At 38.8% G+C, this 13506-nt stretch overlaps 2 protein-coding genes across 2 annotated transcripts in view; both read right to left on the reverse strand.

Annotated features, from left to right (window-relative positions):
• Window positions 1–10373, reverse strand: LOC112561096. The gene is made up of 16 exons (XM_025233328.1): window positions 10340–10373; window positions 9666–9843; window positions 9016–9203; window positions 8151–8637; window positions 6839–6948; window positions 6241–6399; window positions 5861–5978; window positions 5553–5713; window positions 4450–5047; window positions 3627–3849; window positions 3164–3389; window positions 2692–2901; window positions 1659–1781; window positions 1287–1485; window positions 643–851; window positions 1–183 (listed from the first exon to the last, which is right to left on the reverse strand). The coding sequence occupies exons 4-13, from the start codon at window positions 8254–8256 to the stop codon at window positions 1776–1778; spliced, it is 1917 nt and encodes a 638-aa protein (XP_025089113.1). The 5' UTR covers window positions 8257–8637; window positions 9016–9203; window positions 9666–9843; window positions 10340–10373; the 3' UTR covers window positions 1–183; window positions 643–851; window positions 1287–1485; window positions 1659–1775.
• The window catches only part of LOC112561609, a 26272-nt gene continuing 21072 nt past the window's right edge, over window positions 8307–13506 (reverse strand). Inside the window, exons 30-35 of the mRNA XM_025234189.1 lie at window positions 10792–10983; window positions 10418–10560; window positions 9666–9843; window positions 9016–9203; window positions 8536–8637; window positions 8307–8330 (exon numbers count right to left, since the gene is read on the reverse strand). Coding sequence (XP_025089974.1) covers window positions 8307–8330; window positions 8536–8637; window positions 9016–9203; window positions 9666–9843; window positions 10418–10560; window positions 10792–10983 — 827 coding nt within the window. The remainder of the gene's footprint in view (window positions 8331–8535; window positions 8638–9015; window positions 9204–9665; window positions 9844–10417; window positions 10561–10791; window positions 10984–13506) is intronic.

The following is a 13506-nucleotide window of genomic DNA, read 5'->3' on the forward strand; positions in this document are numbered from 1 at the left end:
TGCAAGATCTTGAACTCCTCCTAAAGTACCATTGACGGAGCAGTCTAAGTTGTACAGCTTTGCTTGGTAGGTAAACCAAGGTAGCCTCCAAGATAGACATGGAAGTTGAGTGGAATGTACAGATCAGACTGGGAGAGTTTGACTTGGTGATTTGGACCAACATGAAGAGTACCAATTTGAGACCTGAAAAATACAAGGTAAGAACAAAGTGTTAGCACAGTTTGCAATGTTGTGTTTCCAATAAAAGCATGCAAACAAAGCTACAACTGAGTCAGGCTAATTTAACATCTGCAGATGAATAAAAATCATACAAATATTCAAATTTAGACTTTATTCCAACCACATGCATGGCACTTGATAGCGTTGTGGTATTCAGCATCAATCACACAGCTGCACACACACCTCATCCGTAACACAGGGAATGAATAAATGAAAACTGACTAAATTCTTCAGGCATACATGATGAAAGTTGCTGATAACATGAACAATACTGTTTGGGCACATGACCTCAATGCATGGAAAGTTTGTCAAATAATGGCTAATCCCCATTTGACAACCAGTCACTGCAACACAAAATATAATTAAAAAAAGAGGTAAACAGACTTTTGGGATATTCAAGGTAAAAGATCAACTATGACCAACCTGTCATGGATGTTTTCAGTACCCACAAATCTGCCAACCGTGACCTCAAAGTTGTGGTTGCTGTTGTAATTGGGCTCAAGGGCCAGGTGAGCACCAGCAGTCAGGTGGAGCTCATCTAAGATCAGGCTGTAGGTGCCAGGCATGGTCAGCCATGCACGGCCTCCATCTTGACGAATAATGGTGTCTTCTGAGTAGTTTGGAATGCGGTTCTGGGTTGAACAGAGCAATTATCTATCATGATCATGTTTCAAAGCACTACATTCAACCATTTGTCTGAATAGTTTGAATACAAGCCTGGACTGAATAGAGCAATGACTCACCATGATCAAAATTCAAAGCACTACATTCAACTACTTATCTTTTAAGAAGTCTGAATGTCCAGATTGCATAGAACAATGACCATGATTCAAACTGACAGATTCAACCAATATCCTTTTGCTTACAACGATACCATTAATGTCCTGAACAAGTGGGTAAAGAAAAGAGTAACTTGCTATTTTTATTTTAAAATTCAGTATTTTGGTAAAGAGGTCAAACATTTGATTTGAATTTCAGTGTTGGGACATACATAAAATATTCTATACATTTCCTATGCAAACAAATCTGAAAAACCTTCAGTGAGTTTGTCAGATAAAGTGTCTTACAGTTCTGGTGTTCCCGGTATGTTGCTAACAAAAAGTCTCCTGTTCTGCCCTCTCTGCTCAATGTAGACAGTGCCAGGCCCACCAACTGCAGAGGAATTTCCCGATGCCCCTCCAAAGCTATAGTAGCTGCCTGTGAATTCTTGGCTATTGTAGAACACAGCTATCCTTCCTCCACCACCACCGCCAGTTGTAGATAAGCCTTTTGAAATTAAACAATTGAGTGAATGGATTAAATGATTGCCAGATCAAAACTATATCACCCTTATTCTAGTAACTCATCAAGTAGCAGGTCAATTAATGTTGAATAACCAGTTCTATTAATGCATTATTTTATTTTTGACACACTTTTATTATGCATCGTAAACATGCTACCTTTTCCACCGTTAGCATGTATAGATCCTTTGCCATACAGAGAATCGGTTTCCAAAAGTATTCCACCACCACTTCCTCCTCCAGCTCTCTCCGTTGCATCTGCTCCATCAGCTTCAATTATACCTGTCACATGTGTCACAATGTAAAGGTCAAGAGAACATTTATGAGTCTAGCAAAAGTCACACATGTCTTTGATATAAGGTAAAGGTAAAAAAAAGTGTACAAGTCTAGCAAATGTCAAATGTGTTACTAATGCAAGGTAGAGGCCAACAGAACATATTTAAGTCTATCAAATGCCTCAGAATAATGAGTTGGGCTTCAAGGCGAAATTTGTGTCATAACCTATTCAAATGAGATGATACCATATTAAAACTATTTTCTTTTCTTATATAAGATTTTACAATTTCTTTAGGATTATAAAATAAAATGGAGAGCTCTAAATCTTGTAAAAGGTATTGTGCTACTGCATTATCTAGAGGTTGAATCAAGACACCTACACAGAACTGTCTGTTTTAGTTATCACATTCACTAATAGTTTATCAAGAGGTTGATCATTTGACACATCAAATTAAATAATGCAAGGATAGCAGATGGAACAGTCATAAAAGTCAGCTACACTAAACATTTTATTCCATCTGCAGCAGTTAAAACTGTCTCATGCTATGTTTGCAGAACAGTCTAAACCAATTTAGAAGCAATTTACTGATAATTTAAAAAAGGTTTCGTATGTTATGGTCTGATCACATATCACATCTGTCACTCCCATCTCTGCCAATCTGATTTTTTTGTTTTTGTTTAGAGCTACTTTCACTGCAAGAGAGATGTTTTGTGGTGCAGCAGTCCAGTGTTTGTCACCAATAGGTTCATAGGTCAAGGTTCAGATCTCATTTCCATCCTGTACAGTTTCCTCTGAAGTTTCACCAGGACTGGAACTAACTCTTTGCAGTTAGACCCAGCACTAAAACATCACCAACAATCAGCTTTTTCTTATGAATGAAATTACATGCCAAAAGACATTGTAGCACAAACTCACCATCAAGGCGAGTGATGTTGGCGATGATGTGAATATAGCCACCACCTTGATCTCAATGTTGCCCTCTCGACTAACACTGCCGGGCAAAGTGGGTTGTCGGACATCATCATAATACTTTCCCCCTACTTGGCTGCTGATGGCAACACCACCCTGTCCACCATGGCCTGCTCCACCACCAAACTCACCAATGCCTGCACTGGTACGTGTTGACTGTATGGAAAAATACAAATAAAGGAAAACATCAGTTACAATGATGGTCTTTTTAACATAAATGGCATCACTGGTCAAAGGAGAATTAGCTAAGCAGATGAAATGAAGGTGTGACAACTACATCTCTCCACCCCAAACAACACAAAAACCAAGCACACTAATAACTAGTACTCATAATTAGTGACTAGCACACTTTTTAAAACTCTTAATTTCTTTCTCTTTTCAACTTCTTCCACGTGAACTAACTAAACGGCTCCATCACCTCTCCAGTAGCTGAAATTATGCCAAAATCATGAATTTCAAGTTCTCTTGTGACCAGCTCCAGCTTGTCCAGCTCCAGTCGCCCACCACTGTCCACTCGTATGTAGTCTCCGATCAAGCGTATCCCCTGACCCTGACTTCGCACCTGTAGTGTCCCCCCACCTTGGATGTGCAGTGATCCAAACTGAACTTCATTTCTCAAGGTAGTTGACGAATTGCCTAATAGTCTGTTTAGCATACAAAGAAAAAAGGAAAATTCATGGATCACATAATTACATCAGCAAAAGCTTGACAAGCAAACAGGAAAGATTGCATGCTATATAAAATCAATGACTTAAAGACTCCTTGAAAGAATTATAGCAAAAACTAAGCATCACAGCTATTTACATCAGTTACATAGCAACACACACACATGCTTATACACGCAATGAGTTCTATCTTAAGGACTGACAGCTGTGGCCTACCTGAGAATGAGATCCCCATGGGGTGCAATGATGAGATTGTTGACACCTTCCAGCAGCCCTTGAAGGTCAAGTGTCATGTTGTGCAGTGTGAGGGTGTTGTCAGCTCTCATCACACTACCTGGATAGGACCTCACACTAAACTGAAGCTCCGGTGAGTCTAGTGGTAACTCAGCTGTCAATTCTTGTTTAGGACCTAGGTGTAGCCAACCACTTTTGTCACCACCTGAATAAAGTATGCCATGATTACACACAAACTTTTTGTCTTTATTAACTGGTGTTTCAAACTCTCAAATGTTTTTCAATTAAATTGGGGTTTTCATATTCTCAGTACAGTTAATTTGGAATTTTTATGTCTTCAATGTATGGCACAACTGTATCATACAGCAGAAAAAAACAAGTGCAAGGGAAATTATCATGCTGCAGGAAAATGTGGTTCACGGTGTCTAAGGCTCAGTGTGTGAAAGACAGAGACCAACCCTTTCGTTCTGTTTAGTTCACCTTCTTTGCTGAATCAGATTCACAGCTGTTGTCTTTTATCTACCCTTGCTAAATCATATTCACTGATGTGCACACAAAAGGTGATTTTTTTATGCATAAAAAGAACCCTTGAACAAGTAACATTTTGCCCTGCAGTTGATTGCATTAAGTTCTCATACTAAAGAGCTTGCTCACACATATGGATAAATGGATTTTGGGAAATAATTCCTGCACCATTTACATCCACAGAAGTCATCCATCAACTATCTGACTGGACATTTGTGACAGTAATATTTTGAACTTTAGATCATTTGAGTACAGTTTTTTAGTACATGCCTTGCATTACCTGTTCTCTTAATCTGAATCCTTTGCGTGAAATCATCAATGTTGCGCCTATGCAGGGCCAGATGAGCTCCTCCAAAAATACTAACAGCAAGAAACACATGGTTGTGACCACCCAAGGGGTCATACAGCCAGGTATGAAAGCTGTGCTCACCACGATGAGTGTCAGATAGAATTCCAAAATCAATGGCTGTCTGGAGGGGTTCACAGGTGTCTTTGTTGTCCACATGAAGCCTGAAGCCTATTTCATTCTCATCTTTCCAAATCACAGTTCCTGATCCTCCACATTCATACCCATTACCCCCTCCATTAACCTGAACCTCTCCGTCAAAGAAAGACTGGGAATAGTAGATTGCTACTCGTCCACCTCCACCACCACCGCCACGACATGTTGTTGTTCCTGCAGCAACATTCCCTCCACGAACTGACAGTGTGCCATCTCCTCGGAAGTTCTTGCAGCGGATTTTGATGCTGCCACCAGCTCCTCCACCAGCCCGTGCTCCAGACCCAGGTTTGCCTTCACTTAGCAACTGCCCATCAATTCTGATATCAGTGGCCTCTAGCTCTATCACACCTCCTCCATGGCCACCCTCATGTTGGACCTGAACTCACAAAATATCATCAATGAACTTAGCTTTATTGCACTCTTTCTCTGAGTCTGCACATCCAAAGTACCAACATTATGAGTTCTATCGTTCTATAACAGATTGCCAACATACCAAGTCTGCAGTCACAAAGTACAGTGTCATAAACAAACCTCACTCTCTCATATTCCATTTCCTCACTGCTAACATGTCTGGGAAGGAAAAGAAATCAGTTAAGTGACATCTCTTCCATCATCTGTGTGCATAGATTTCAATCACAAATCTCTTTTCTATCATACTTCTTATTTAACCCGCATTAAGATCTATCCTTCACAAGCATCATAAACAAAGTGCATCAGCATCTTACACTTTATTGTTCATCCACCTGATAAAAGCAGCTAAACTCTGTTGTCAACCCTGTTAAAACCTTTACTGCTTTTTCATGTCTATAAGACAATGTGGAATAAAATCTTCTCCAAGAATATTTAGTCATGTTCAAAAATGATGCAGAACAAGCATTTACCTGTGGAGAGCATCTTGCATCTGAAGCAGATCCTCCACCTGTTCCACCATTTCCTCCATACTCATGAGGCAGATACAAGGAACCATAGTAAGGTGAAGGGCCAGCCAGCTCTGTAAATGTGCCTTGACCACCTGCTGCAGCACTTCCAGCTCCAGAACCACCTGGACATATTGAAGAGTTTTAACAATGGTGAATAGAAATGGGTATTATCTCTATTACCACGAGTTTATTTTGAGAGGTTCCAGGGTTTGTGTTAAGTAAGCCTTGCTGACGGATTTTTTAATATTATTATTATATTATTAAATCACCTCCTGAAGGATTGTCAACACCGTTCTGTTTCATGCCATCTGGTGCAGTGCCACTGGTATCAATCACAGCAGCTGCATCTACTTGTAGGCTAGTAGTGATCACTTTCACCCAAGGCGCCTGCAAAAGCAACATTTTCAATGATCTTGAAATCTCCTCGGCATTAAACCTAAGAGTTTGGAATTTTTATTGTAAGAGTTAAACTCAAGTGACAGGGACAACCTGATGACCCTAGAGGCAGCATTAAGCCAAAGTACTGCATGGTGTTAATGCCAAGGAGACTAAATAGTTCTTTCTTGTTGGTTTCTCATGTGCAACTTGATATAAAGACTTTAAAGAAAAATTTCTACAAGAGATGTTTCTTGATTCTAGTATATTTTACCGTGATTGCACTGCCTGCATGCAGCCTGACAGTAGAGTTGACCTGAAGAATAACTGATGGATTCAACTCTTCCACATAGTCAGCAGCTAACACTCCATCTGCTGAGATGTCCAGGCTGTTGATGCTGTACTGTCGCATTCCAACATTCTCCATCCCTCCCTGCAAATTTTAAAATTCATTATCATTCAAAGTGAAACACCAAGCTAACCTCAAATTTGCTAATAGGTTGCTGCAGATTATGGGAACTAATTTCAAGCCATGAACCAAATCCATGTCACTTAAAATGATTTTCAAACTTGAATGATCCTTTACGTTATACAGCATGCTCAGGTAGAGCAGATGATGTCCTGGCAGACAAAATACTGCTGAATGTTGGAAATTTTATGGTATAGCATAGCTAAAGCTATAAATATAAAACATCTTTCGAGCAACTTTAAGCAGAGTCTGTGGTTGGAGAAACATCTTTGCTTCCAGCAAGCCATACCTTTAGTTAAGTATATACCAATTCATGAACATGTCAATAACTAAGCAATAAAAAATACCATCTATTTCATTAATTGTCTAGTGCACAATTCTGTACTGAACAGTATCCACTGACCAGCTGACCAAGTAGCACAGTGACGCCCTCTCCAATCTGTAAGTCTTGCAGCCCTGATATAGTGCCATTGATGTAGACTGTCTTGAACTGCAGCTGCTTCAGGTTCATGTCTGGTCAGAGCATGCAACCACATCATGCAAATTGAACACCTTGAGTGCTGATCTATGTAGTACATTTTATTTCTGTGTGATATTACACTAGCATCAATGGACAGTCTCTCTAGTACTGTATACACTATTCAACCAACAATGTACCATTAGACCCAGTACTCATCAACCCTTTTCTTTAGTGCCTAGATGTCTACCATCACAAATATTGTTAATGTCAGTTTGTCAACAGGCATTTTCCCATCTTTGTTTTTAAAAGTGCTGGAGACTTCTTAAGAAGTCCAAGCTTGACATCAGTGTGTTTAAGCAACTAAAGTCTGTTTCCAATTTGTCTTTTTCTCTAAGATAATGGTTTTGGCACAACTCTGGTCTTATTGACAAGCACATGCACCTAATCCCCTAGGATCAGTCTGCAAACAGACCTTTTCACTGTATTAAAACTAACTTCAAAGACTTAACACTCTCTACAGAATTTCTGGATGCACTAGCATGGTTCAACTGTTATCTGACTGACAGGACGTGAGTTTGTCAATGGTTAATCCCATCTCCTAAATCTCAGCTAGACAACTCCACTCTTTGACTGATGACTGTATGCTATCCCTGTCACTAAAACAATATCATATGGTCACTAGCATTTTAGTTACTGTGCAGAAAAACATTGGAACTCTCTCACCTAAGCAATAAAAAAAATTTATTTGTTTGTTCTCTCCCATCTTTGGGGGTCTTGTCTGCTTGTCTCCATTTGCAGACAAATCTAACTTGCTCTCAATCATCACTGTTCCCCCATTCTTTTTTGCATCCTCTGTTTGACTTTTATTATTTTGTCAGTACTGTTTTCCATTTTCCTTTGTAAGCTTTTATTTATTATTCATTTATTTTTTTTATCTCAAGTGTTGAGAGCAAACTGCACTATCATGCGCTATATAAATAGCTCACTTATTATTATTAGCAATAGAAGTATATAAATATAACACTATCAACATTTATAAGCAGAAATATAAAAGTCCACAACTGTATTCAGGTCCCTACAGAAAGTCTGCCTTATAATCTATAATGTATTCAAAGAAATGCATGTTGGGAAAACTTAGAAGGTCTCTGTTGCACTTTGAATGACTTAAACTGAAATTTATCCAGTTTCACAAAAACTTTTTCAAGGTTTTACTTTGCCATTTCTATATTTCATGAGAAGAAAGAAGATAACTCACTTCTGGGAAGCCCCATCTGAGAGTTATCATAAACTCGGAGAGATGTTGGGAATGGATCATCACACTCTGCAATTCCCACATGTAGCTCTTGGGATGAATGCACCATCCCAGTATTGTCTCCTTGAAGAGTTCCAATAGCAATGGAAACACTGTGGGTCACATCTGTTCTCTTTCGGAATGCTAGATGAGCATAGCCACGAATGACAACACTATCAAAGCTCTCATTTTCAGTGACCAGGATGTAAGTTCTTCCACTATCATTATTGATGTTGTTAATTGACACTTCCAATGGGCCCTTGTTGTAATTGTTTAAGATGAGGGAAGTTTCTTGTGATGTAGAATTTTTTGCAGGAGTGGAAAGGAAGGTGGTTCCTGAGCCACCTACTTCAGACTGTGACCTTCCACCATATGTCTGGTAGTCTCCCAGGTAGGTGTAGGAGGAAGTTGCTGTTACTGATATGCGTCCTCCCCCTCCAACACCCCCTCTCTGAAAGCACAAAATTAAAACAGTATAAAAACACTATTTTAACACTACTATAACACTATAACTATTAAAAACACTACTATAACACTAGTAGAATATGAGAGAGTTCTTGATGGTTTGAAGTTCTCTGATGGCTTATACTTCTGAAACTATAGAGCTTATTCACTCATATCTTGGTAATCTGTATCTTATTGTGAACTAAAACCAAGAAGTCATAATTATGGTAAATTTTAAAATATTTTTTTTATTTAGACTTATAACTGTTACTCTTTCAACATATAGCACAAAATAAAGAAAATAAACATTTCACTCAAACAAAATACATCCCAAAAACACATCCTATCAAAATGTTGAACAGACCAAAATAACAATATTTCTTACAATCTGTCCACAGTAAGGATCACCCTTGCAGCAAGAAGAAGAGTAAACGTAGCAATCCCATATAACACAAGCCTGACGGAAAAGATAATAGCCATCATTGCAAGCAATGCAGCGACGCTCCAAATCGCACAGTCTGCAGTTGGGAACACAAGACCCAGCTCCACCATTAGCTCTGATGCTGCCACGACCTGCAGCAACATAAACCAATATGGTTCAACAAATGTGCTGTAGTTCATTGAACTCATTAACATACCACACACATTCTGGATCAACATAACTGTTTTAATTTATTAAACTCATTAAACTTGAAACAGTATTTATGGGCATTTGCTGGCTAGTTTAACTTTGTACATGCATTGTTGCACCATTTTTTTCACATAACTTTTATAATAAAAAAAAAACAGAAAATGCCAAAGCAAATTTTGTATGCTTTTATGTTAGCCTTTTACAGTTTAGGGATTCTTGCTTAACCACCAAAATATGACTACACATTCAAGGAAACTGTAAATGGTTATCAAAGAGAAGGAAATCCTTCATAGTCCTGGAGCATTTTCTGTTTACCCAATCTACACTATATCAACTGATGCACTGCTCTCAGATTCTAGGCATAAAGACAATTTTCAAAGGCACTTTTCAGCGTCAGGGTTAACCTGCTATATGTGCACCAGTGATCACAATGCTGCCACCAGCTCCACCACCACAGCCAACTGTGTCAGATTGTTTTCCTGAGACATCAATGATTCCATCTATTTCCAGAAAATGAGAGGCCCTAAGAGAGACGACTCCACCACCTGCACCTTCCTGACCTCCACTTTGTGCAGTTGATCTCTGCAAAGACAAACAATTGCTGTTAACTTATAGTAATAACATTTTTCCATTTAGTTTTCCTGTAGATTTAAAACATCAGCTTTTACAAGGGTATGTGGCTAGTATAAATCAGTCAGTGACTTCCTCAAATTCTACTACCACAGCGCTGCTTTAGAATCACCTTAACACGACCGCAAGAAAATGAGGTAAAGAGCTTGTATCTTTAGAGATATAGGTCTGTGACTGGTTGCATATCTTTGAACAATGTCAAGATGACACACATCTAAATACATCAAGCAATATACTACTGCTTCTCTTCCCCTTAAGAAGAAACTATAACAGACGATGTTGTTAATTAACATTTCAAAACAAGTTTAAAAGCATGAAGTTAAGCAGTATAATTGTAAAGTACATTGCTAAAAATATCTTCAAGTTAGCACTTCAAATAAATACTCCTTGTATCCTCAAATATAGTACACATATTTTTTTTTTAATTTTACAGAATACCCAAGCTCACCAAACTGCCACCACTGCCAAAATCAGAAGGTTCTTGTGTTTATCATAGGCGGCTGGCGGTATTCTGTAGCTGGTCCACGAGCCACCAAGCACCGTCCGTGTGACCGCTCCACTTACCCCCATTGTCGAGCTGAAACACCAGGCTAGATGGGCCACTTCCTGCCTTCCAGCCACGCCCACTAGCTTCAATCAGTCCATCTGTATCAACTGTGATGTTGACCGCTAAAAGAGGGATAGTTGTACATACAATGGAAGGCATTGCATTCTCTTACCTTTGTCTTAAATATAAAGTTTGAAAGACATTTTAAAGTACTATTTAATTGGGCTCAGAAATGCGCTTATCCATTCTCCAAAACCAACATGGTATGAGATAGTAGACACTGCTCTGATAGCTGTATAAATAGGCTCCTCTATTCATAAATGGCTATGAAAAATAAATGGCTAAAGACAAACCTGACACAGAGAGTTTATTTCCACGCATGATGCCTCCGCCCTGTATGACCAGTCCCCCATCTAGTGTGATGTTGAGCTCATCACTGTCTTCTGCTATTCCTGTGAATTCAAACATCCCTCCATCCAGGATGCTGATACTGTTGAGGTGTATTTCTTTAGGCGCTAAAGTTGTGCTGGAGTTAATTCGAGCTGGTGGGTAGATGGTAAAGACACCATTGAGGGAAATGTTGAGGGTATGTATTCCTTGCAAGATTCCACCTAACAAAGTGACACTTGTATTGAAGAGGTAGGTATCATAAGGCAGGTTCACTGTTGCATTCTGTAAAAAGAAAAGATTGATTCTTCAGGATAAAACTTCAAGTCTTTGTTAGATTACGTCTTTGACATGACATCACTTAGGGACAAGAAACAAAGTAAAATAAAGATTAAAAAGGCCAAGTACTATGGCTCAGTCCTTTAATTTAAGGTTGACAAAAGAGATACGAAAGTTATGACAGCAAGTGATTCACTTGTCTGGGGCAAATACATAAAAGTGAAGCTTTTCCTCATTATCTGATAAACCTTGGTTTATTTTCCCTGCAGTATCATTAACCAGTCCTAGCCCCAACATTTTGGTCCAATTAATTATAAGTATGCCCTGCATTGAAACTTCCCTGTTTCTAATCAACTTATAATTGAACTCAACAATTGCACCGCAATTTGTAGCTATATAAACATGTTTTGCTCTATGATATCAAGGTATTACTTAATATCTGCAAAATATTGATTGGATAGCTATTATGTTAACTGACAGTGTTCAGGAAAGTTTTTTAGAAAAAAAAACGGTTTTTCATATTGAGAAGAAAAGATTAAGACTGCCATCTATTTACAATCTAAGAACATTTCCATTTCTATCACCCTGAAGGTCATGCTGAAAATATTCATTTCAACGCAAAACCGGATAAGGACAATACTGAAAGTCAGTACTGCTGTTGCATTGAAATCAATGTTTGAGCCAAATGCCAGGCTCAATGTATAACAGCAGTGTGGTCTCCACCACAGTAGTATTTTCCGTACTGCGACTTCCACTGAGAGGAGGCCCTTTGCAACTGTTGCCAGAAGACCACCTTGAGCATTGTTGACCGAGATCCAGGACATCAAGGGTCATAGTCTAGAGGATTCTGGGATTCGGAATCTGTGTTTTCCTTTCTAACAATACAATTTTTGCTACTCCCATTCAAAAATTACAGAATGCTTGTATGCATTTAACTTCATGTTTACATAAATAAATCTATACCATATTAATAAATACAACCAAGAACAAACTCGTAACCTTCAATAGAAATTTCCACACCTTACATATTTTATATTCCTTTTGCATCATTTCCCTTTTAATTTATTAGTCTATACTGCTATGTCCAATGCCTCATTCTACTACTACATGTTTGAATACGACTGATCCCCATAAACACACTTCCTATGGTTTCACACATTTACTGGCAGTTGTGCTGATGCTTCGTTAAATTATGTAAGGGTTTAAAATAATGGTTTTTTCAGTGGATATACAGAGAGGACTCATCACAAAGTAAACTTTACCAAGACGGCGCTTTATAAGCAACGATACACATGGTTGCAACAGCCTAACCCTGTGTGTGACGTCATATTCAGTTGACCTTTCTTACTGTGCAATGATCATAAGGTGTCAGAATCCAGGCTAGTGTCCAATGAAGTAATGAACCGTAAGTAAATAACTGCGCTTACTCCCTGCTCCTTCACGGTGTAAATGCGCAGTGCTTGAGATCATTTGGAAGTTATCCTGCTGAGAAGCATAAGTTTCCAGCTGCAACCTGCTTCACTTCAGTACACGCCCCCTTTGAGGTCAAGCGTCACCAAACTGGATCAGACTTTGCTTTCCCCTGCTATTCGCACCTGCCCACCATTGGCTCCATCTCCTCCCACGTGCCCTGCGAAGACGATGAAGCACAATTGATATTCCAATGGTAGATCTGAATTTGTTCCTTTTGCTTTCAAAAAGCATACAGGTCATTTGTTTTTTTCTTTCCTCCCATTTTTTCACGATAGTCTTACAATATTCTATACTTTGCAACCAAGTTATTGCCTTCTGCTTTTCACTTCTCAGTCCAGCCTCTAAGCGTTTTTGACCACCTTTTATTTCAGTGTTATCATTGTATACAGCTCCAGAAAAGAGATGAAAAACAGATATGCTCACAATTTTTGAACGATTTGGTGGTGCATAAAATAGGGACCAAAGACCAATATAACCTGAAGTAATCCAGTTCGCATAAAGTTGATCTGAATTGAATGTAGAGACACGGCCTGAATCCACCACTGCTCCTAGAGGTCACTGACTGTCCATTGAGGGCTGACTTCGCATCAATCTTCATGAGCCATAACATTCAGGTACATTAAATTCCACCACCAACATCCTCTCTGCAATATCCAAAGATGGTATAATCCAGTTATAAAAAAGAATGTTAGTATCATAGACGTGCCTTCTCTTGTAATCAATCATTCAATCAAAATCTTTAATTGTCTGTCGAGAAAATTCAGTACAGAATTTTTCTTCAGGCTCACAAATAATTTATATATGTGACGACTAAGTGATATAATAAAAACATACACACCATTTATGACATTTAACATGCACGCGACAATATAACTCTCACACCACACAAACTTTGTCAATTGCATCATGTCTGTATCTCTGATCTCTCT

Source organism: Pomacea canaliculata, linkage group LG4, assembly GCF_003073045.1.
Source record: "Pomacea canaliculata isolate SZHN2017 linkage group LG4, ASM307304v1, whole genome shotgun sequence".
NCBI lineage: Eukaryota > Metazoa > Mollusca > Gastropoda > Architaenioglossa > Ampullariidae > Pomacea > Pomacea canaliculata.